Below are 25,093 nucleotides of genomic sequence, written 5' to 3'. Positions count from 1 at the left end.
ACCCCATTTGCCAGGTAGTTGACTCCAGGTCCATCATAAAGGTTTTTGTGGCCTAAAGCAGAATGGGATTCAGGGAGGCTCTAACCAATCTGCAGCCTGGAGCTTCCCCCTACTGTTCCTGCAGTCGATGGGGTCAGCTTTGGAGATGGCAAAGTTGTGAAGGAAGGAGCTTGCAAGGAACTAATAGAATCTTGTCATCAAGGCCAATGTAGTTCTTTGCTATGCAACAAGTTAAACAGTGTTTTTCTTTATATTTTCATTTCATGGAAAATTGCTCACAACTGATTGTATTTATGAGCTGAATAACTAAGCTGAGACTTCAGTTTCATTTTACATTCACTTTCAAGTTTACTGGAATTCATTTACAAATGAATAAATTACATTTCAAATCAGAGTCACATTCTGTTTCTGCCTATAAAATTAGGCAAATACTACTGTCTGTTGACGTTGATGTCTATATCACGTTTCATGCGTTTGCCGCTGACCCTAGAAAACAATTTGTGGGAATGACAGGTGTCGCCACGCTACAGGAGCAGGTGATTCTGAGTTCAGCCCGCTCACACGCCTCCCCTGCTGCCACTGAAAATGAGTGCAAACCCAAGGTGAAGATCCTCCATGTCTGAGTTTGCTGAAAAATGTATAAGGCCATGAGGTGGCACCTATGTGTATTGCATTATTGATAAAGACAGACGTTGCTGGGACCTCCAGCTTCAGGAGCATTCTGGCCTGACAGAAAGCATTTTCTGTCTGTTGTGCCCTCCTAACCTCTTTTTTCTCTTCACCTCGCCCCCCGCCACCCTCCCCTCCCTCCCCTCCTTATCTCTTTTTTGTTTTCTTTCTGTGCGGAGACACATTTTAGGTGTTTGAAACATATTAAAATCTTTACAAGCCTGTCAGAGCACAGTGTCCTTCCCTCGTGAGAGAGCCCTGCACAGCGTGTTTCCACTGGCTGAGCAGATAAATTGTCAGCGAAAGAAGAAAATCTCTCCAACAGAAACAGTTTGATGGCAGAGCAAAGCTAAAGGCAAACAAATAACCATTTTAAAGCAGATATCAGTGGAATGTTTTTGTTAATATAAGTCCTAAATAGTCCTATTTTCCGTCAGCAATCACTTACATGAAGTATTTCAGCCTAAACACGAGTCTCTCCGTCACTCTGCTCTGCTGTAACCCGAGGGGAAAATTTTCCTTGTGGGATACAAGTGTTATCCAATGAGAAGAGAGAACGGCATGAAGGGCTGTGTGTGCAGCCAAGGGATGCGCGTGAATGTGGTGACGTAGCACGAGGACCAATTGATGCCTGACAAGGGCGGGGGCTGCTAACTCATGGTGCGTTCAAGGAAACTCGTACTTTGTGTTTTTCCTTCCTGTGAAGTCATACCAGTTCCATCTGGTACGAGTTCACGGGTCGGAAGTTACGAGTGGCCGTTATAGGGAACTTTCACAGACAACAGGATGGTAAAAACACGAGCTACGGGTTACCTGGAACGCTACCAAGTCGTAGTTGTGACTTGAAGCTGTAACTTACGGTTTCAAAAGCCTGCCTTGAACGCAGCATTAGCCGAAACGGCCGTGCCAGTGATATCTGCTTTAAAAAAGAAACCAAAAAGTCTTTCTATCAGAAATTACTAATCTTTCAAACAAGCCTCATGCCTTTGTTATGTATTTTTTTTTATGAATATTATTATCACAGATAGACACAAAAGATTAGAAAAGATTGAAACGCAGATGAGCTTAAAGTCCCACTCCCGCGACCCTTTTTGGTCATTTTAAAACCAGCTCATTAGCAATGCACATTAGCAATGCACCTCTGGAGGGTGGACGGAGACTGCGCTGCTCTGCACCCGCCCAGCCACCTTCTCGCACGCTGACAGCTGGACATTGTACAATTACAGATTCAGCGCGTTTAGCGTAAAACTGCACACTGGGATTCGATCCCAGACTGGAACATAGTCCTTGCTCACGGTGCAAGCTGCTCTACCAGGTGAGCTATACCTGTTGTACCCTTTAACCTCTGAGCCAGATGCAGAGCGGGGCGGGAGCTTGTAGCACTAGTGCCCTCCCCTGGAGCTGTGACACGTCAGCTCCAGTCTCCCTGAAATGGCCAGTTTGCGTCTGCCATTGGTTCACAGCAATTTGAAGGCAGAAAAACTCAGAAATGCAATTTTGCACTTCCTTTTCTGCTGATATGTCCTCTAACACAAGAAAAATGCCACAGGAACATGTGAAAAGCACGAAAAACACGATTTTCATGGGAGGGGGTCTTTAATCAGCTTGGATGACAGATTTTGTTTTGTAAAGTTCCCAGCCTGCTTCATACCACCTACTGTATCGGTTTCCATCAGCTGTGTCACACAGAATGGGTAGGATCATCCTGGATTGGCTCATTCAATTTGTCCTCATATGAAATAATGGGCACGCAGGATATCTGATGCCCAGTAATGCTTAAAAGGTCATTGCTACTGCCAGGGATCATTATCTTTTGGCAGATGACTTTGCCTTTTTTTCCTAATGCAATAGATTCATAACACTGAGAACATCATTCATGAAGCAATCCAATATGTCACAGGTGGAGATAAGCGGTGATTGCTGTCGGCCTGTTCCTGTTTTGAGGTCTATGGGGTTCAAATCAAAGTCATAGACCTCAACAGACAGGACAGCAGACCTCCCCTGTGAGATTAATCCTGATTAGACAATAGAAGCCCACAAACACAGTGATATGATAACACCACAAAGGCCTGTCTTCTCACAAATAGCCCCATATTCATTTTATCAGTATTGCTCTGTTGTCCTGGTTTCTATCTCTGCAGGACTGTAACATGATAAGCCACCCTGAACAACGACTGGAAAATCAGTTGGGGATCTAAAAATGATGCTATTGATGTGTTTGCCTTTTTAAGTGTGGCTCTGTGTAACCTGACACCTGTCTTCCAGTTCTCTGCATGAAGATTCATCAAAAGCACTTAGCGGGGAGTTTCTTTTCTTTTTTTTCTTCTTTTTTTAGCTCTCCTGGCACCACATGCAGAATGGTAGAACTGTACAGACCTGTGGCAAGGGAAATCTGTCCTGCTCTTCCTCCAATCATGATGAACTTGTTAATGTCATGCTCATATATTGTGGCCGGAGGCTCGGTAATGGAGAAGTCTGATAGTTGTGTTTACTTCAGCCTGCAGCCTTTTACCCCAGCTCACCAGGAAGAAGAAAAAAAAACATTAGCTGTGAGGTGTTTGAAATATGTGAAATATTTTCCATCATCTGCCATTCACAGTGCATACTGTAGAGCCCCACAGCTTCACACTGCGCCTGTAATAATAATAATTTCAATCACAGTAATATTAAAGGGATTGGACTCATCTATTGAGATAAAGCATAATCACATAGCTATCTCATGCATTGCTTTAAATATGTTCTTCCTCTTGATGGATGACCCTTAATTGAACCCTGTACATTCTTTGCCCACCCACCCCGCTCCAGTGTCTCTCTCTGCACGTCAGGCAGAGAACACATCCGCAGGCTTTACACATGCAATTATGAGATAAGTAAAGAATGGACTTGCCTCATATTCAAGGTGCCTACAGCCCAGTTCTTACTCCTGTGCGTCAAAGATAATGGCCTCATTTGAAAAACATACATATATTTACAGTGAGAATATATATTCAATGACCTCAAAAGCAGTTATTGCTTTGGTTTGTCTATGTAGCTATTCACAGAGCCATATAATAATACAATATTAGAAGCAAATACAAATGGGCTCATCTTACCAAAACCAAACTGCGCTCTTACTGTATGTCACTGTCATGTAAATGTTCCCTGAACCTTCTGTAGGTTTGTTGATAAAGTATCTCTTCTCACTAACACCTTGTCCACACTTACCCTGCATGCACACAAGCCTGTTTCTCTACATCATAAAAGAAATGCAAAGTTGCAGATAAGGCCGCCCCAGTCTCGCAGGTCAGAGTGTTCACAGCTGTCATGTTTACTTGTCACAGACGGGGTTTTTCATTTCGGCAGTCAGAGTTTTATTTCAGATAAAGGAAAAAACAAAGTCTAGTGAGCTGATGCACATTATGTTGAGGACAGGCCAACATGTCCACTTATAGCAAGCAAGTGCATAGTGTCTGAGCCTGGAGAAATCATAGATAGAAGCATTCGCTGCTGATTGAAAAAGCTATTATGCTAATGTATTTTGTGAAGAGAAACAATCAAAATTATTATTATATTTATTGCAGGATTTAGGGGCCATTAGTTTTGTATCACCCCCTTGCTTAAGCTTACTGTTGCATCACTTAACCAACCTCCCCCATCGTCATTTTCAATTCTAAGGCTTAAGATTACTGGCAAGGTGTAAAAGGTATTGATCGAAGGCTCCTAGAAACACACTGGGAGCTTTTAATTTGCTGTGCGTTTATTTCTGTAGCTTAAGTGATTCATCCTGGGGGTTCATTAGCAATATCCTTATGCTGTGGATGTGAAACCCAGACCCTTAAGCAACCTGCCTTTTAGTCCACTCCCCAGGCAGCTCTAAAGTTATCAGAGGTAATCCAGCTTTCATAACATTGTCACGTACTGTAGGGAGCAGCTACGGAAGGAATAAATGAGAAAGTGGCTGTCAACTCCTATATTGAGGTCCACCCTCACTTACTTTTCTCTTTATACATTATTTTATTAAGCCATGGTAATGACATGGCTCTAGGGATGGCATCGTCGGCCACTTTTATCATGAAGTAATGCACAGATACCCACAGTTCCACAGAGGGTGGATGCCTAATGACTGTTTAGTTTAGTTTGTTCCTTTGTTTCATTCACTGAAAATAAAAGAAAATTTCAGTTTCATACAACAGCAAAAAATGCAACTCCTTAATGAAACAGGGCAAAAAGAAGTGAACTTATGTAGTCTACCCCTTTTTCCCCAAAAAAAATGTACTGTAGGTATCAAAAGAAAAGAAAAGAAGAAAAATAGTAGAATAAAATAGATTAAAAATGCAGACCAGCCATCAGCTCATCATCCTAGTAATTCCTAGGACCCAAACATATAATGCCACGTCACCTAATGACTGTGATGGCCACCATCTCGTGTCATGTGGCGCGGTATATACTGTAGGCCAAAATTTTCACTTACCCAATGAAATAGTCGAACATTGGCATTCTCGCTGCTTTACTTTGTTTAATGGGTTAAAATGCTTTAGTACAAATCGTTTACAGATGTCTCTAGAATGCTGGTCATACGTCCATGATGCTAATTTTAGCATTAGCACTAAATACAGTACTGCCAAGTTTTGTATCACTTTGTTTTACACAAGTTGTGTTCATTCTTCATGCGTCAATTCATAAACTATCATCTGTGACATCCTGATCTTGTTTTTCTAGCACTAACAAGATGTTTTCTGTCCCTGTCTTTTGTCCTCCCTCTGTCCCCAGGAGCAGCCAGGGCTTCATGCACATGAAGTTGTCGCGGACAAAGGAGAATAAATACATCCTGGGCCAGAACAGCTGCCCTTTTGACAGCGTGCCTGAGATAATCCATTTCTACTCCAGCCGCAAGCTGCCCATCAAGGGAGCTGAACACATGTCCCTGCTCTACCCTGTAGCCATTCGGACACTATAGTGCTATGGGTCACCTGCAGGCATCGGCCCCTGCAGCGCTCACTGGACCACCCTGTGGCTCCAGTCTCCACGTCCCTCTGGACAGAGCCTCGTCAGCTCAGGAGAAGACAACACAGTCGCTTCCCAAACTGCTGATCCTGACTCACCTCACTGGCCGACAGAATCCAGACCTGTTTTGAAGGCCGACTGCATAGTATCTCCTACTTACAGACTCGATGTTTGCAGAAGACTTTATTATTTTATTTTATTTTGTGTTATTTTAATTTTATTTTTATTTTATTTTATTTATGACAGTCACCCACTTCATTACATCACAGACTGACTTGCTGATGAACATAATTTCATTTACTCTTGAGCTGACTTCCCCCAGCACTTAACACTCCAAGAAAAAGAAAGAAAGGTACAACATTGTAAGATTTGTCACTGGGTGTACCTTTTATCATAACTTGTTGTACCTTTTTTTTGTTACCTAAGAGTGCACATCATGACAATTGTGTGTGAAGCAGTTTGTCTGATTTTCTTGTTTGGTTAGGCTCTACTGATACTGTAATTGTTTGCAAGGGGACTTGAAGATTGTAAGAGCCGTGTGAGGGAAGCGACTTTTATGAGGCGTGTTAAAGGATATTGTCCACATGGGCCCAGTACAGTGGCCAGGATATTGAATAAACTGGCCTTGTATGAATGGTGTGTCCCCTACACCACAGGCCTGTGAGCTGTGCAGACTGATCTCTCTATCTTGTCATAGTGCATGCTGACTGCTATCCATCACTGAGTGGGTGTATCATGCCAATGACAGTGTAAGTACCATAGTGGTGAGACAGGCAGGGGAGCATGATGGATGGGTCATCCCATCTGACACAGTACAATTGGCTGAGGCTAGAGACCAGAGCCTGTCCAAATGGACCAAATTACCCCGGCTACCCCTGCTTAGAATGGCTTTGCATCGGGAGAATGAAATATGCCTGCATTGTCTACCTCAGAAAATCAATTTCATTCGCCCATCTGCAGATCAATAGGTACAATGGGATTGCAGACATCGATCTGCCCTCCCTTCGACATTCCCAATTCCCTTAAAATTGCATCATTGGTTTTAAGAATATGTTTTTTTAATACACTTAATCCAAGTCTCTCTTTTTTTTCTTTTTTTATGAAAACATTTTCATAAAAAGAAGAAAAAAAAAATTCCAGATCAGCAATTGTATGTATTGTCACTAATATGATACTGTGTGATGTCAGTAACAGATGTTTGGTTAATGCCTTATAATGCATGGATCAAATCAGTCCACGAGATCAGCTGATTTCCAGTTCTGCTTTTAACGATTGTTCTGTGACTGTAATTTATTCTGGGGTAATTATAACTGATGTGTTACTCCTTTGTGATGGCCCTGTGGCCCCGCCGCCCATTGTCCTGTGCCGATGTGATCGTGTTTTTGCGACTACTCCAGCCTCTTTTACTGTGGTGCTTTGCAAAAAAAAAAAAAACATTTTTGTTGCTTCAAGTTCTGCTAAATGCACGTTCGCCTCAGCAGCCTGACTCGGGGACTCGAGTCACGGCGTCCTCTCCTGACCAACGGGATTGTCAAGCCTCACATGAGAGATGATGGCATATTCTCCTTGGACCAGCCTGTTTGAAGCTAATGAACGCCTACCTTCAAACCTGTCATACTTCCGCTTAGCAGTAAAATCTATCATCTACCCTTTACTCACCAGATGTGCATACATGTGTGAATGTGAGTGAGTACGCAGGTGTCCAACGCGTTCATGTGCACGTCGTTTGTGTGCAAATGGGAATGTGTGTGCAGTCCCTGTGTGTTTTTAACCCTGCTGGTACAAACTGCTGACAGTTACTGCTTGAATCTCTTTGGTTGTCAGCTCCTTTTTTTCTCTCTCTTGAACTTAAAATTCAGCCCGAGGACTCACTAATTCTCTTTTTCTTCTTGCCTTCTCATCAACCACATTTGAATTTAGCAACTCACAGGAATGAAATGCCTGCCTTGTGGCCTGCTCTCTGCAGTTTATTGCAACAGACCCAATAATATTTGAGCCCACAGCAGATAATATTGCTGACCAGTCACAGTAAGACAGCACTGATTTGAGTCTGTAATGAGCGTGCCTAATACTTGTATGGTCGCACTGTGAGTGCAGAGAAAACTCTTGTCAGTCGTATGAGTTGCAAAATTCAGTTGGTCGGTGGTTTAACGAGCAAATCAAAGTAAAATCTGAAATGTTGGTGGCTTTGGCTGAAAAGGACTGACACTTGGAATTAGAAGCTGACTTCAGCAAGCATGACCACTGTATATACAAAGTCAGATCAATTTTGGCTTTGACTTTATCTTTGCTGTGCGCTATGCAAACTTTAAAACCACAGACATCGAAGGAGAAGACAATTGGAGTGTGTGCCTCCACCAAACGTTAGCATGTGATGGTACAAAATTTCCACAGGGAAGAAATGGAATCAGCAGTATAAGTGTGACCTGATCAGTATAAGTGGCTTGCAGAAAGTGGGATGTATACAGACGTTTATTTTGTCGGTGCGGTAAAGTGAGCAGACAGAAATGACAGTATGTCACATGAGGGTGTCTGTTCTTGTGATGAGGCATCCTCTACAGCTTTAGTAGGGAATAGTATGTTGTTGCAGTGGACCTATGTTTTTCCTTGAAAGAAGATATCCTAAGAAGAGATGCAAAATTCAAAGTAAACTATATGTGTGATGTATCTTTTTATGTTTCTAAATGTTCCCTGTTAAAGAGATCAAACAGTAGAGGCTCTTTATTTAGTTACTGCTGCTCATGAGTATTTCTCTACTGTAGGAAAGAGCCTGCGTATGATGGCCACACTGCCTAGAGAGAGAGAGGGAGAGAGAGAGGCCTTAGCTTTGAAAGAGAAAAGGAAAACAGAGGGGGGAGATGGAGGGATGAGGGGGGAGTAAGGGGGGAGTCAGAACGGAGGGGGTGAGGACATTTGCTGCAATCAGCAGACACACTCCTCAAATTTGTCCATTTTCTATTATGAGAACCTGAAAGAGCCCTTCTCCTCCCTCAGAAGTGTCTTAAAGTGCGTGTGTGTACACACTAGATGTGCATGCATGAAACAGTGTTTGTGTGGGTGTGTGTGAGTGTATTTGTGTACTGGTGTAAGCAGCCATCAGCCACTGACTTGCCCCATGTGTATCTTGTGTATCACTTTACTGTGGTAAAGTGGCATGTATGAGTTTCCTTCGTGTACATTTTCGTGCCACGTATGTATGCACTACTATAACATATCTCTGTACAGTCCCTCATGGCCAAATGTATATACTGAATGTATTGTATGGGGACATAGAGGCATCAAGGTTCAAACTAAATAAAATTGGGTTTATGAGTCAAACTGTGTGATCTAATATTTTGATTAGCATTTTCTTTGTTGTTCCATGTCAACACACCACAACAAGGCAAATACATAATTATTTATTAGGAGCAAAGCCCCTTCCTGTATCTTCACCGTTGCCATGGTGAAGCCCTTCGATAAATAGTGAAGAGCGACTATTGTTTGAGTCAAGGACAGAATGCTGGAGCTATTATCAAGCCAGTACTGCAGCACTTGCTCTCTATTGATCCACTTTGTAGCACAGGCCTTATTTTCACTCTGCTGTTCATGCCAGAAGCATTTGTGCGATGTGTCTGGCTAAAAGTTCTCGTCCATATTTCATAGTTTGATTCCCTGCTTCCAGTAATCAAACCTCTAGCCCTTTTTGATAATTGAGTACTTTATAGCCGCACTGTTTGCATGTGACCTATTTTTGTCTGTGCCGTGAGTTTAATTAAGTGTAAATCATATACGATTCTTGGCATTTACAGACATTGTTTGCCTCAAGTAATAACCAATGGTTTTATGTGGTAACAATATTATGTTTACTGGAAGAACTCCATACCACTAATTATAGCAAAAATGTATATTTATAAAATGCCAATTCTATATTCATATATTACTAAAAAATCCATTTTGCATATTTGTTTTTGAATACGACCTTACAATTCAATTATTATTTTGAATTCATTAACTGCAAGATTACTGGCTGAGCACTGTTTATGTGTACCAAATGATTAGTTTCTGATTACGTAGCTCAGCAGACATAGACAAATACAGATATACCTATGTCTTATTGATGCTTTTCCAGCAGCAAAAACAGAAAAATGTGTAACTGATTGTTTTTTTTCCATGCTATAATAGTGTTTTATACAGTGTAAAGCCACAGTTGGTATGAATGCACAGCTCTCAGTATTTGCGCCATTCTCCACCGTGACAGTCTACTTCTCAACTATACGCATCACAACGATTTTTGCAGGCTATCACACCCCCTGTGGTGTTTACACCTTCATGTGCGTGAAACTACTCAGACTCCAGCATTCAGTGCTGTTGAAGGCAAGTGAACTCCTCAATCCCTTTCCCTAATATCAGTCTCAGAACTGTTGCGTTGTGACAACAAAAACAGTTTCTGTGGAGCTTTTTTTTTTTTTTGCCAACAAACAACTGACAGGCATTCAGGAGGAGAGGATGATGAAAGGAAACACTCAACATTCACAACCTCTGGAGCCATTTGATGACAGGCAGCAGCCGTCACACACGCACCTCGAGCTTCGATTCACACAGAAGACCTTTGTCTTTGTGGCTCTGACAGAGGTGGAGGCAACTAAAGAAAGTTCAGTTAACATTTTAACATGGTGATGAGTGAAACCAAATACATTACTTAACTTTTTTTTGTGTTTAATTTAGCCATTTCTACAAAAGCATGGGCTCCATTAAATTATTTTTAGATTTGGTAGTTGAATGTCTTTATCTCATCTTACTCAATCAGATCCACAATTTCAAACAAGCAGTGAAGTTGCTATTTTAAGTTTCTGTTCCAACTCCCCATGTGGTTTGTGCATGATCTCTCTCCCTCCACAGCAGCTCTGTTCTCCTCCAGAGAAGCTACACCAAGGGTTAAAGCACCTGGGATGAAATGCATCAAAGAAGCTTTTGTGGTTGTAGAAAAAAAAGGAGAGCAGAAAAAGAAGGGGAAGAATAAAAAGCATGGCTTGAAAGCAATGAATGGGCCACAAAGGTATAAAATGGCCTTGTGTCCATCAGAGGCTCATTTCATATTCTGCTCAGTCACACCAGGCACAAAACAATCTTCAGGTAATGTTAATAACACGTGAAGTGCTTCTTTTCAGAAAGACAAAAGCAGACGGAGCGCATTATACCAACCCAATCCTTCCCAGCTCCTCTGGCACGTCATAGGATTTTATCTGGGGAGAAAGAGCGTTGGTATTGTTCTGCTCGTCTGTAAAGGCTTGATTAGAAGAGCTTTTACACCGTTTCAAAAGATCTGGCGTTGATTATTTCGATTGGCTTAACATATTGCCTGTAATGACATGGCACGGAACCTTGCTCATTACCTGAATCCCTGGTCACTGTGGGAGTAATTGGGAAGATGTGTGCCAGCTTCAAAGGCTCCAGGCTTCATTCATTCATTAGGAAGCAACTTTGTTTATGCAACTTCCCCCTTCCTGCTCAGAGTCGACTTTTCAACAGATATGTATCCACCATTGCATCATCACTGTGGAAACCTTTTAAAAAAATCACAAACAGGTTTTCAAAACCTCACTGACCGTGGGCTGAAGTGCTGCGTAGGCACACAGCGACGAGGGACAATATTGATCACGAAAATACAGTAGGACTCCAGAGGAAACGGCTTATGTTCCATTATTTCTGCTGCTTCTGACATCTTCAAAGTCAAGGATGGAGTGCCACCAATGGCTGCCCCCATTATGAAACATACAAAACAAAAACTCTTAAGATTCATCTCGCCTTCTTTCTGCTGCATTTTCAAAAGGTGTTGAAAATGTGCACTTTGAACATCTCTGTTCACATCATTTCAAAGGAGTGAATATACTCTTCTTTTATACTTTAGCTCTTCGAAGTATACGTATATTCAGAGGTAACTGTAATTTCAATTCTCTGTTGAAAGAGGATTTAGTGTGGGCGGCTAGTCAATACTACTTTGAAGTGTGCTCACAGCCGACAATAATAAGGACATAAACATCCGCTCTTCTATACCATGTGTGTGACGCCATTTCACACTCCACTGAGTGTCTCCATGACAACTTCACGTGGCGATACGCAGCAGAAAATTGTTTAGAATATCCTGAAAGCAGCTGTTTTGGAGGCTTGAGATATTAGTCTAAACAGTAAAGACAGTACAACATTGTATGTGTACTGCAACATCTAATCAGGGAGGTGCAAACAAAATCACATGTCTAGATCTGAACTCAAGGCAAAAACTATTCCCCATCATCCCTGCTTAAAAAATTCTGGGCAAGCAAAACAGTCTCCTAAATTAGCTGAATAGACAATAGCATTTCTTTTATTTTATTGAAGCTATGACACCGTTTCCTTCAGCATAGTGGAAATGCTTTATTTTTAAAATACCCTTGGAGGCAGTTGGAGGTGGAAATTGCCCGCAGGTGTGCATGCATATAAAATGGTAATGGGGACAGACGGACACAAAGCGCTGTTTGGGTGCTGTGCTCATGAAAGGGCAATCCACTGATTGAGCTGTCACACTCACAGATGCAGTAATAAAACTAAGCAGGGCAATTACTGTAGATGGAGAACGGTAGGTAGCAGAGGGGGGCGCGCAATATGTCCTCCCCTAAAATACCCTGATGGGAGACAACGAGACAAAGCTAATGTAAGCGTCTGTAATAAGGCTGTGTGTGTGTGTGTGTGGGGGGGGGGGGGGGGGGGTATGGGAGGGGGGCTCGGCTAATGGTAGCAATGCTCCCACATGCAGCACCAACATCTCAGAGATAGTTAATAAACCTATCAATTTATCTGTGCAACTTTTTTTAATGATACTGGCTGTCTGAGCAAATTGTCATTATTGAAAAATGATATCACTAAAACTACAATTAAAGTGACCATTCATGAGACGCCATTCAACAGAGAGACGATCAAGGGGATTATTTTAAATTTAGAGTTGGAAGAAAAGGCAAATAAACAAGGAGCCTATGCTGCTGGATGACCTGCGAGTGAGAAACGTCTCAATAGAAATAAATTACAGCATTGCCATCTAGTGTACAAACAGCTGAACTACATAGGCTGTGGGGCTATGTAAATGCAGTAGATTATTTTAGACCATTGCAATATACCAATCAATCCTGCCAATTACATATCATAAATGATTTGTAAAGGTTAGCATGATTCATTTATTACAAATCTTGTCACATCCATAAGGAAAAGAAGTCCCAGCCTTTTGTGGAGCTCAGTTTGAATGGTGGAGCAAATACTATAAAGGTATATAGGGTAATAATAGAAAAAATGTCCACACTGTATGTCTAAATCCATAAATTGTTTCTGAGCAGCAGTGTTATTCGCACTCTCCTGCTCTTTCCTCTGATAAAAGCTTCTGTCCGTGGGGTATGAGCTCAGAGTCCTGGGCCTCCAGCAAATATGAGCTCGAGGGCAGCCTGGATGTCACCATCTGTGGCCTGCAGCGCCCTCAGCATCAGCTCCTCGTCCTGGATCCCCATGTCCCGGAGCTGCTGCATCTGGGACTGCCAGCGGCCCTGGCAAAACAAAAACACATACAAAGAATAATCTTTTGTCCTAAAACCACCCAGTCTGAACACTTTTCATTTCACCGATACCACAAAAAAACGGAAAACATCAAGCAAATCTTCTACAGTAACAGGCCAGGTATGAATTTAATGGGACCGAAATGTTTTTTGGAGAGCAGACACTTCCTCTTTGTAACCATAGAAACATGATGGCAGACCTGAGAATAACAACAATTCAATGTAGAGAGTCATTTTATCTGAGGGTATTGACAGTATGCAAATCAACAACTCTTGATCCTAAGTCTTCTTAGATCTATTTTCTACGAGGCATTGACACGACTACAGGTTTGAAGTCGTGTCAATGCCTCCTGACTCCAGTTAGCTTGTTTTGTTTTTGTCAGTTTTTATTCATGCCATTAAATGAGTTCTTGGCATATTTTATTTTCTGCCTACCCTGTGAACACCTTTGAAATGTTTTCATTATTTCCTACAATAAGTGAATATGGGGAGGGGTCAGCCGGTTCATCGTCTCACCTGTAGAGCGGACATGTTGGTGGCTTGCAGAGCTTGCTGCAGAGCCTGGCTGAAGAGATCGTTACTGACTGGAGTCCCTGCTGGCATGGGAGCTACACTGGAGGGGTCCGACTAAATCAAAGCCAGAATGACAGTAAACAAAAAAAAAAGAGAGATAAATGAATTCATCTGCAGAAAGGTAGCTAGGTTTTGTTGCAGAGATTGCATTTCTGAAACATTATCAGTTCAGTGGTTTAAATGAAAATGATGGCTTTGTATATCTTTTTCAAAAATGTAAATAAATCTCACCTGACTTGCTGTTGTGGGAGTGACTGCACTGCTGTCAGGAGTGCTAGCGAGGGCCAGTGCTGTAGCCAGCTCACTCTGTGTTATAGGTCGGGGGCCTGTTGCTCCACTGTGGCTCAGAGACACTGGTCGTATTCCTGCTGAGCCCCCTGCTCTGTTGGAGGGTCCTGCTGGGCTCCCCTGTAACATACATTTAGACGCACAGGAAAACATTAAGCTCCTCAGCGTTATCAGTTTTCCTGAACATATCTGATGTTGAGCATCAACCAGGGTGACTCACAGATTGGAAATCTTCCTCGTCGTCAGACATGCCCTCAAACATGAAGCCGCCTGTCAGAGAAAAACAATTAATTGTACATTTTAAATGAAACAAACACATGACAAATGCATCAAAAACAAATATAAAGGAAATATATGAACAATGATGTGTGTAGTTAAATAATCTTGTGTTTAAATTGCTCTATTGTAACACTGTTGTCTGCCTCAGTTCAGTTGTTTTAATGTTAGAGCTTGTCAACAGCAGCTCCTTATTACTATTACAGTGACTAACTCACCAGGCATATCACTGTAGGAACTGGCAGAGACGTTGCGAGAGGAGCTGGCACTGGACTGAGCGGGCATACTGCCTGCCACAGAGTGCAGCACCAGAATGATGGCGTTGACGAGGGCTGGGTGTGTGCTGATTAATCTGGAAAACAGACAGCAAAAGCAGAGATTTGAATTCAAATGACCTTCCCACTTGTCTGCCTGTGCTCACTAATCATGTGTCCACAATAAGCTCCAACGAGCCACACTTACACATCCAGCATGTTGGGGTCTGTGAACTGCACGAATAGATCTTTGTCTTGGAGCACACCTGAACAGATTGAATGGAAATGTTACTATTTACATATTTGCATAATACAATGATATGCTAAAATGAATGTTCACAGACTTGGGGCTTACCTAGGGCGACTGGATCTGACCTGAGCCCTGGTGTGGCCACGATGATCTGATCCAGGGACTCTTTATTTGTCAGCATTTTATAAACCTATATATGTGTGAAGAACAAATAGTAAGTGCCATTTGTAAATGTAGCAGCATCAAAAGCAGAAGAAAGCAAGTAATAGTGCCATTCATATACTCTGTGTAAGAATTATATGTTGGTAAACTGTGGAGAATAACCTGCAGTCTTATGTAAATGAGTGGTTATTTATCCATAGACAGTAGTCCTGCATTGTGCATGGAGGTGGAGCTGGGAGCAAATAGAGCCACTTCACCACATCATAATACAGCTCTCACTCAATATTTCAACCATAAACAGCAGCATAACCTCTGGTGTATTTGCACTGTTGAGGATGTTAAGATTTAAATACTATTGCTCAATCATCCGCTGCAGATACTGTAGTCTGCTGTTGGTTTTGTGGTTGGAATAATATTTGAATGCTGTGTTGGGATGCAAATTGTTTGTCAGCTGACCCCATCTGCTGCTGTTATCTCCATCAGCAGGATCAGTTATCTGTGCCAACAACCGTGAAGCTGTATCAATACAAGTGTGTACCAAAATATGCCCATTTCTGTCTGTACTGTCCCTTTGTCACTCAAGCCAACGTGCTGGCATCTAAAACTGTGTCTGTTGGTTTACAGTATGCTATAGGAAACTTCTGGCCTGTAGGAGCTAAACTTGCTCTCCCTTGAGGATAATCTCTGACCAGCTCCTAACTGCCCAGCGTCCTAAACTAAAGTACAACTAGGTGATTGAACCTAAATCAAAGAGCTGGGAACACAGGCGCAGTTACACCTAAAGGTCAGTGTAGAGGAATCCAATTACTCGAGCCAAATAACGCTCAAGTCAAGGGCACCTGTGTCCAAAAACTAGTAAAAACACAAACACCCAAACGCATTCCTGCATTCCCCAGTGAAGGACGGCCCAATTAATTTTTTACTCGGTGTAAGGCATTAAAAAGTTCCCAAACACAGTTTAATGCCTGTGCCAAATAACTTGGTCAAGGTTTGGATTGAGGACAGGATGAACTCCTCATCCCTACCAAGACTTTGTCTTCAGTAACAGTTTGTATCCAAATTGATCAAAGAAGTTAAAAAATAATTATAAATACTTAATCAGGATGCGCTTGTGGTATGTTGCCAAGAAGATCTAGATAATTCTGAATATGAGGTGATAAATCTAGACAATCCTTAAAGGTCCAGTGTGTAATATTTTTCAAGGTCTATTGGCAAAATCTGAATACTACCAGTGAATATATTTTGTATAAGTGTATAATCGCCATAAAATAAAATCTGTTTGGTTTTCGTAGCCTTATAATTCTTCTCTTATATATACAAGGGACTTGCTTGAGAGTGTCGCCATCTTGTGATTGTACGGAATGGAAAATCCAGCCAACCAGAGAGCATGTTTCAAGAGTTTCACGTTCATAAATAAACAATAGAATTATTAAATAGATGAATAATAGAAACAGAATGTCACTGTTTTCCCTCATTTTACACACTGGGGCTTAAACCTTGGCCCTATGGTTAAAACACAAGGCTGAGATATAATGCGTATGAGCATCTACAGATTTTGGCATAAGGAGAGAAATCACATGAGCAGTGGATGGAGTACTAAATTGTGAATCTTGACACTGACTAAAATGGATTAAACTGTTTCAGTGAGGTTGATGATGACACTGTGCTTGGGAGTGTGACTCACTGAGTCTCTGTAGGTGGAGTTGAGAGAGTGAAGAGCAGCATGAAACACCCTGAACTCCCTGGCCGCGGTTGCTCTATTAACAGGTTCTGAAGAAGAAACACAAACAGATGCATGTGGTTCAGACGTTCACATTGTCACAGATCTCAGTGCTTTCACGACAAGCGTGCGTGTGCACACACACAAACACACATACAAACCTGAACTGCTTTCTGGCTCTGGCCAAGTCTTTTTGAGGACGTGTAAGGTGGATCCTGGTTGAATCCCACAGGCATCGAGGGTAAGATCATCTTTAAGTTTACGCCCACAGTGGACCAACTCTGATACGCAGCATGAACACAAACACAACATTTTAAGTACGTATGACTGACACAGGTACATACATAGCCAGCACAGCAACAGGTGTCTCTCAGTTATATTGAGAAATTAAACCAACTGATGAACTGAGCACACAGACACAGACAGGTTTCATTCACAAAGCCACCGCCATAACAAACCTATTAGTTCAGGGTCTGGGATGGAGTCTGGGAGCTGAGCTGCTACAAGTTGTTTTAACGTAGCCACTCTGTATCCTCCAGGTGGGACATCCCCTGGCATCATCTCTGGGAAGTGGAAGATGGATTTGGGCTGATCCAGCAGTTTCAAAGACAGGTGCCAGTCTGAGGAAGCCATTTCTATCATCTGTGTAAACATGAACAGGGACATGAACGATAGCGAAACGAGCTGACCAGAGCTTATCAACAATCAATGGTGTGTCGGCTTCAAGTAAGATATCATGACTTCACTGTTTTTAGACAATTGACACAGAATTAAGTTGTTATTACCCTCTTTTTTGTATCTTCTCTGGGGGGATATGTTAGCTAACCCGGGGTTAGCTTGGGTTGCGTTTGCTAAAGCTGCACTGAATTAAAAGTTGCGGCTGAATTAAAAGTTAACTGTCAGTACGAGACAATATGACTACTTTAAACAGCGATCTCCTTGATAACATTATAATGAATTGACATACAAAACGCCGTGACAACTGTAAACTTGGTAGCAGAAGTGCACACTCACCGTTTTATTGTTGACAGTCAACGCACTTCCTGGTTCCAGTCACGTGGTCTGTGCTACGTTTACGTCCACTGCCCAAACGGAGGAGACCTTACTATTGTGTCTCTCACTGTCACACACACACACACACACGCGCCTCAAGACAAATGGAAAAGTATTAAAACACTCTGAACCCATTTATAAAAGCTTGCATACACTCATTTCGTTTTAAGAATAAATATCTAATTTATTTCCACTGCTGCATTGAGGATTTTCAGCTTCATTAGCCATGTTTTCTGGGGCAAATTGTGTGCAGGCATACATTTTAAGTATGTCTCCTAGGATTTTTGTTTTGTTTTGTTTTTGTCTGTCTCCTAAGTTATCCATATGCTTCATGTCATTTTTTTGGTCAACAATATACAAATTCGTGCTGTTTTACAACATTCATGCTGTGTAGGCTACAGCAAAGTGTTACCTTTAAGGAGCGTTGTGAATTATGTAAAATAACATTCATTCATTTCGTTCATTTTTTGTGTTAGGAGTTGTCACCGTGTAGTACAGTGAAAACGAGGTGGGTGCGTGGGTGCCGGTGTGTTAACAAACGGTTAACTCGGGGGTCGGGACTGTGGAGACTCTTTCCCCCTCGGGATGACATCACTGCTGGACAAAGCAGTGAAGGAGTGGTTTCTGTGTGGAGAACCGTCCCAAATCAATGAACCACTGAAAAATACCTCGCACTTTTTTTTGCCCCGGCGTCTTAAAACAAACTGATATCGAGTCAGCAGCAGTTTTTGTTGTTGTTGTTGTTTGTTTTCCTACTGTGTTGCTGTGTTTCACTGAGAGAGGAATGAACTACTGTGGAAAATAACGTCGGCTGTCCTGAGCAGAAAGCAGAGGAGAGTCACCGCCGCTGGATGGTTGGTGTGTGTGTGCTTTCTTAAAAGTTTCGCCGTCCTAACATGGTAAGCCCAAGAAGACACTGTGTTTGAAAGCAGATGAGTGTTATTATTGCACGCAGGCTAACGGGAAAGATAACTGTAAAGTTGGGCTATTGTCAAAGACGAGCAACAGCTGGGGAGCAAAGGAACCTCATGGAGTCAGGGCAGGATTACTGGTCCACACATAGTTGGCTCGATCCCCTGGCTCAGTGCCGCAGGCTCTCTGTTGGGCTGTTTCGTAGTTTTAAATCAAGACAGATGCTAGCTAAGCTATACAGTGTACTATTTCACGAATGGAGCGGGTCATATTTATGAATTAAATGGACTGTCTTGCGCCCCCACTTGACAAAACATGAACACCACACCACTGTGTTTAATCAGTGTAACAGTGCGCAATTTCTCTAACACAAGATTGGGAGTTTAATAAGCAGATGACGCACATATAAAGTCCCCACACAATGATATGACTTAAAATATACATAGGCTGTAAAGCAGGCCATATGTGCATAGCCTACAGTAGGCTTAGGCTACATGTCTAACTTTAAAGAAAAACATAGGCTAAGCTACTGTATTCTTCTATCTCTTTCTGCCTTTGTGTTTATGGGAAAACTGTGTCAGATCAATAGTTTCCAGCTTGAGACCCAGCAAAGTGGTCACCAGACAAATCAACCCTAACCCTAGTGTAAACAAAAACAAATTTAGTAGTTTATGCATATTTCTTTAACAAGCTATTCATAAGCCAAGGGGGAAAAACACTCTTTGACTTAAGTGGTCACAACATGACAAGACCGGGTGATGAGTTTGTGAGTAGAGATTCCTTAGTTTTTTCAAAAATTAAAAACTTAAAAAAAAAAAAAATTAGAGGCATTGGGACATGAGCTGCTATGCTTCAGGCTGCAGTGGGGATGTAGGATGTCCTTATCACATTACAGTGCAGCTGCTGGCAAGGTACAGCTTCCTGAGGGATGTAAGAGGATGTAACTTTACCATTCTGACAACTTGTGTGGGAAATGATCACTGATACAGCAGAGAGATAATGATGTTATCTGGCATTGTATGAGATGCTCAGTTGCAGTATTTCTTTTTGCTGGGGATGTGATTGCGGTTTGTGACGGTAGGATTCATATTTCATATCTGTATTATTGCACAGATTGTTAGAGTATGTCAAGTTGCCATAAGATAAAGGTTACACTAAAGTGGCTGTGCATGGTGGCTCAGTATAAGGAGCATGTTGGCACTCTCTCACATTGCATACTGATCCTCTGCACCTTTCTGGTCTTGACATATCTGCCTTACAATTGTTACTGCTTCACCTACTAATTACACGGTGGATGAAAAATATACATCCTAGTGCTGCCTTGTCTGGCCTATTATTGGATTGCTGTATAAGACTAATGCAGGCCCTGCGAGAACTGTATATTAGAGTTTCCATAGTTTTAATGAAAGTTGGCAAGTTATACTACTTTCATGCATCTTCTCAACCATAAAGCTTTCTTGAAGTTTATGGAGCTCTTCTTTCCTCAGTTTGACAAACTAATGTACTGTTTGACTAAGCAATGTGCTAAATGATGTAAAGGCACGTTCCCTTGCATGAAAGAGGGCTCAGTAAATTTTGCCCACTGCTGCCATATGGATTTGAAAGGCTCACTTTCATCCCATGATCCAGTTTTACCCTTTGATGGGACTGGTGCCATCCAGGTTGGAAATGTCCCTATCATTAAGGGCTGAATGGTTCCCAGTGGTTTGAGAAGCTTGGCAATGATGCCAGCCATATGTCAATGAGACATCTGAGCCCAGAAGGTCAGTTAGATTCATTATATTAACTGTGTTTAAGAATGGCCTTGTCATCCAGGAGTAGAGTGAGAGTAAAAAAAAGAAAGAAAAAAAGACAAACTGCTCAAGAGCCGCTGCCACCGATTTCTCAGCCGAACAGTACAATGGTACAATGGCCACAGCAACATTGTAAATCTTAATGGTGTGTGATACCTCCAGTACCACTTCTCTTTCCTTTGACCTCAGTAAAAAGTTTAATAATCCTTAGCACAGTGCCAGAATGAAATACACTGATCATTATGCCTCAAAAGCTGACAACCAATCACTGAAAGAAATCAACCAATCACTGAAAGAAATTCCAGATATTCACTGTCAAATAGTCTTTCAGCAACTGTTTTCTTTTTCTTTTTTTCATTTTAATGGTCTTCATTTTGGAGCGCACTATTATTAATTAAATCCGCTCGCTGAAACTTGAACAAAGAGCTGGCAATACTTTTGATTCATCAATGTAATATAGAGATGGATATCCTAGTTTTTTTTTATACAGCCTTCTACAGTGAAAGTTTATTGTACTATCGTATTCCTCAGGTTCTGACTTGCAAGTGCAGTAAGCCTGTTTTGATCTCTGCCATTGAATTGTATTGTTAAAGTTAAATCATAAAATGAAAGGAAGAAAAAAGCATGTACATCCTGGCACCCTGGTCTGTTAAGGACTTGAGTCATTCAATAAAAAAATAGAAACCCTTTGATAGCTTCTTGGTGTCTGGACAACACAGACGCACAGTCAGACTGTGGTTTGGTGTGTTGGCAAAGTGCAGCTCATGCTTTCCTTAGGAAAACCTCTCTATATATTTAAGGACAGGATGGATGTGATCTGTGTCTGCTGTTGTGGACATTGTGTAACTTATATACTTCAATTTTTTTTTTTGATCTCTGTTCGATCCTGTGATGGTAAATATCAAGGAAGATTCAGATGGTTTTGGGTCTTGTGCTTGTCTCTGCCTTCTGAAAAGTCCAGAGCGCTGTTATGGAAACTTTGTGATGAAGCTGCAATCCTGCCCACATCCTCTCTCTGCTTAAGCCATAAATGGAGCCTCATGGAAAAAAGTTCTGGTTAAGTCACGAGGTGGAGCTACAGCTGACGGCAATATTGAAATGATTCATGGTACCAAAACGCCACAACTGATCTGGCTCCTTTATGCTGAACTTCCTTTATATGGGTGTTTATCTGATCAGAGTGCCATCACTTTTGTTGAATGGTTGGAGTTATATAGCCAGTGTTCAGCCCCACCTTGGAAGTTCAAAGCTGTGAAGCATCAGCAGTGGTGGCTGTAAACCCAGGTTAACTCCCTGTGGCTTCAGTGGTAAAAAAGTGGAGAACTGAAAATACTTTTCTCTCTGGCTCAGTAGGGAATGAATGGAAAAAAGAGAAGGATTGTCCATCACAGTATCTGTTTTGTTTTAAACTTTTGAACCTTTCACACCATTCATATAGTCAGTGCAGTGTTGTTATCCCCTCCCTCCATCTTCCCTTTAGTTGGAGATTATCGTGTGAGGACTTACGTTTTTACAGAGGTCTAAATGGAAAGTTATGCTGCCAAAATCAACCAGATTTGACCAGACATACCACAACTGTCTGATCGCTCAGCCACACCAGCCTTTACATAACAGGAGCAGGGTGAAGCAAAAAGGGATGAAAAAAATGTGTTTTTGAGTCTTGAGAGCTTTAAAAACCCCAGACTGGACTGAAAACATTTCGACACAGTGAGTTTTATTTTATTTTTTTGATGTATTCATTTATCACAAGTACCAGCTTTTTGGAAAACTAATGTGTGTTACACTAGTGTCATCGATATTTAACATCCACCTGGAGGATCTGCGTGCAGCCGCTATGGCAGTTCATGTCAACCAGCAGAATGAGTATAGCTGTTATCTTCCATTTCCATCCTGATGTGTTGATATTTAATGTCAGTGTGTTTCCTTTTACTCGTTGTCCTTTGGCAGCACTGGCTGGTGTTGGCATTTGTGTTCAGGATTTTTTTTTTTTAAATATTTAAGTTTGGTGACTCCCAGTGGTGGTATAAAAATGCACTCAGACACACACATCTAATCTGACCCAGGGACACGGAGGTGACTGAGCTGAAAAGCAACACACAGCCTGCATCAGTTTTTCACCAGAATTGCCCCGATATTTTTTTTTTTTCAAACCAACAAAAACGTGTGCAGAATAACTTGAAATATAATCACATAAAAATTGTTCACGTAGCGGCTTTTATCGCCTTTTGTCTGAGCTTTTAGCAGGCAGCTGTTTAGTTTTTATAGGAGAAGAGGAATAGACAGTAGTAGAGGCCAAGAGAAGGGCATGGATAACTCACCATGAGGAAACGAGCATGAGCACAAAAGAAACAGATCCCTGCACCTTTTCCTCCATGGGCTAAGAAATGATGTCATGCTAAATTGGTTATTGTTGTGAAACCAAGACACATGACTGTTAGTAGATTGTTACTCACATCCTCTGATGCTAAAGGATATAACATAATAACATACAATTTAAGTAACACAACAATCTTGCAATCATGGATTTATCTACTATAGTTCTAGTTTTAGTTATCTCTCTAGTTAGGTTTTACAGTGGAGTTATTAATGTCTTTAATTAGAAATACACCCTTAGAACTGAAAATGCTGAGTAGGCTATGCATGAAAATGAAGAACCCTTCCTCCTTTCTTCCTTTCTTTGTTTTCATCTTCCTCATTTTTCTTTGTGGAGTCACACACTCCACCAATGTTTCCCTTTAACAGTGTTTAACAATGTTCCCATGAGTGGGTGTTTTGCTTCTTGAGACTCGTCAGAGTGAGATAATCTATTATATTATATATGTTGTTTCTTTATCATTTACCTGATCATTTCAAATCACATTGTTGTAAAGCAGCTAAAAAATCTAACTAATTTGTTGTGGTGGTGAGATGTTCTGAAAATCTAAGAGATTTTAAAGAGTGACATTTCTTAAGTAGCTAAGGGTTATTTTACTGATATGCCCAATTGTTTATAATCAGTGACTGTAGAACAATGACTTCAACAGGGGAAAAAAATCCAATATTAAGCAAAATTCAAATTCATAGGGGTTTTTTGCCTCGGTAAATACAGATACAAATAATGTCCTCTTCTAATCTCTCTCAGATAAATATCTCATAAATATTTCATGCATGGCAGAGTGGAAGTAGACAGGGAGTGGATAGTTTTGTCTGTCTTGACTCACTCCTCGAGTGGTGTTATTCCTCTGGAAAGCTGAGAGAATGACTTGGCTGTTTCCTCTCAATTTTGGAAGTCCCCATTTGTCATCACTCTCTCTGAAAGACAAAGCCCCGAGCACCCTAGAGAAAAGACTGAAATCCCCACCTAGGAATAATTCTAGGTTTTTAAATTGACTATAATTCATGATATATGATGGGAGTCTCATTGTCTCCGACTCCACCCATCTGAGATACCATGCAAGATGAAAGAAAGATATTTCACTCCTCCCTGTTACTGTCAGTTCCTAATCACCATTTTATCCACATATCGTTTATTTAGCTGTACTGTTGTTTTCTGTGTTATTACCATCGTCCTCCCCCTCAGATGTCTCTGTTTTTTCCCCCTGCAGCGCTGCGTCTGAAGATGCTGACCTGCAGTTTGAATCCACGCTGGAAGATCATGCTGTCCCTCCTGCTGTCCGCTTTGCTAGCCGTCCAAACTATGGGTGGGTGTCGCCTCTGCACATGCCCTGCCATTAGATCCAAGTCGCCGCGGTGGGAAGTGCTGCCTGTTAAACAATACGCCCTGCAGGGCCTATTAGTCTTCCCCCTTCAAAGGCTTCACTGGGCAAAACAACAGTTCAAATGAGGCTGCTCCCAAAAATAATGTGCCAGGAGTTATAAACTCTCTCTGTTTAAACTCTCATCCATCTAGACCAGTTGACCAAGACCATACAGATATATACTGCCTGGGGGAGTAAAAAGACATTTTCACCATTATTCCTTTAACTTTAGTTTTTACAGCATTACAACTCAGTGATATTGAAGTGTTTTTTGTTTTTTTAATCTTTTCCATAATTCAGCTTGTAAAACAGAATAGCTTTGACCTATTTCAGACAGGTGAGGAGTAGGGGTATTGAGCTCAGGGCTAGGGTGCGGCCCTCAGTGAAAAGTGCTAGAGGTGCAATTTTTCTGCTGTGACTCAGGGAGTGTGGTGAGGAAGTCATCCTCTTATATTTATAACACTGGGAAGCAGAGTTGTGGTTGATGTTGCAATTGAGAATTCATAAGTCACGCACTCCAAAGTTTTACTTCAGAAGAAATGGTGCTCTAAGAAAAACTTGTCATCATAAAAAAGAAACAAATAGTCGGGCCAGTTCTAATAACGCCTCACAACGTGGTAAATAAAAGAAGGGAATTGAGCATGTCAAAAGAGACATCTGCAGTAAATATATTTTAATACAAGCCTTTTCCCAGCTGGTTTGGGTCTGACACATAATGTAAATTAAACTCTCATAGAGGGTGATGCTCCTTTATATTAATGTATAGCCTGTAGAGGAAAGAAGAGGGTTTCCTCTGCATGCCAATAGAAAAAATGGTAAAAACATGGGCTCAGCATACTTTGGCAAACCCACAAAGTTCTCAAAGAACTT

The 25,093-nt window shown here is 41.5% G+C and overlaps 3 protein-coding genes across 4 annotated transcripts in view; 2 read left to right on the top strand and 1 right to left on the bottom strand.

Annotated features, from left to right (window-relative positions):
• The window catches only part of shf (Src homology 2 domain containing F), a 94,773-nt gene extending 86,286 nt beyond the window's left edge, over positions 1–8,487 (top strand). For both annotated transcript variants that reach the window (XM_083969206.1, XM_083969205.1), the window contains one exon: positions 5,419–8,487. In XM_083969206.1, coding sequence (XP_083825332.1) covers positions 5,419–5,605 — 187 coding nt within the window. In that variant the 3' untranslated portion in view covers positions 5,606–8,487. The remainder of the gene's footprint in view (positions 1–5,418) is intronic.
• A 3,580-nt stretch (positions 8,488–12,067) lies between these two features.
• LOC310984098 (ubiquitin-like protein 7) lies at positions 12,068–17,929 on the bottom strand. Its single transcript, XM_083969207.1, has 11 exons — positions 17,743–17,929; positions 17,187–17,370; positions 16,890–17,009; positions 16,693–16,778; positions 14,952–15,036; positions 14,805–14,862; positions 14,561–14,694; positions 14,287–14,336; positions 14,010–14,186; positions 13,722–13,832; positions 12,068–13,196 (listed from the first exon to the last, which is right to left on the bottom strand). Exons 2-11 carry the CDS (start codon positions 17,368–17,370, stop codon positions 13,056–13,058), a joined length of 1,146 nt encoding a protein of 381 aa, XP_083825333.1. The 5' UTR covers positions 17,743–17,929; the 3' UTR covers positions 12,068–13,055.
• A 132-nt stretch (positions 17,930–18,061) lies between these two features.
• The window catches only part of cd276 (CD276 molecule), a 63,023-nt gene continuing 55,991 nt past the window's right edge, over positions 18,062–25,093 (top strand). Inside the window, exons 1-2 of the mRNA XM_083969208.1 lie at positions 18,062–18,680; positions 24,071–24,166. Coding sequence (XP_083825334.1) covers positions 24,085–24,166 — 82 coding nt within the window. The 5' untranslated portion in view covers positions 18,062–18,680; positions 24,071–24,084. The remainder of the gene's footprint in view (positions 18,681–24,070; positions 24,167–25,093) is intronic.

This window comes from Trachurus trachurus (genome assembly GCF_905171665.1).
Source record: "Trachurus trachurus genome assembly, chromosome: 3".
In the NCBI taxonomy this organism is placed as follows: Eukaryota; Metazoa; Chordata; class Actinopteri; order Carangiformes; family Carangidae; genus Trachurus; species Trachurus trachurus.
The sequence above is the reverse complement of the archived record's forward strand: the minus strand, read 5'-3'. Positions and strand labels throughout refer to the sequence as shown.

Bases quoted from the DNA above. Each gene is read 5' to 3' on its own strand.
- LOC310984098 (XM_083969207.1), bottom strand. From the start codon at position 17,370: ATGATAGAAATGGCTTCCTCAGACTGGCACCTGTCTTTGAAACTGCTG. The intron at 15,037-16,692 runs GTGAGTCACACT...ACACATATATAG, and splicing joins ACTCCACCTACAGAGACTCA to GTTTATAAAATGCTGACAAA. The intron at 13,833-14,009 runs GTGAGATTTATT...GCTTTGATTTAG, and splicing joins CTCCCACAACAGCAAGTCAG to TCGGACCCCTCCAGTGTAGC.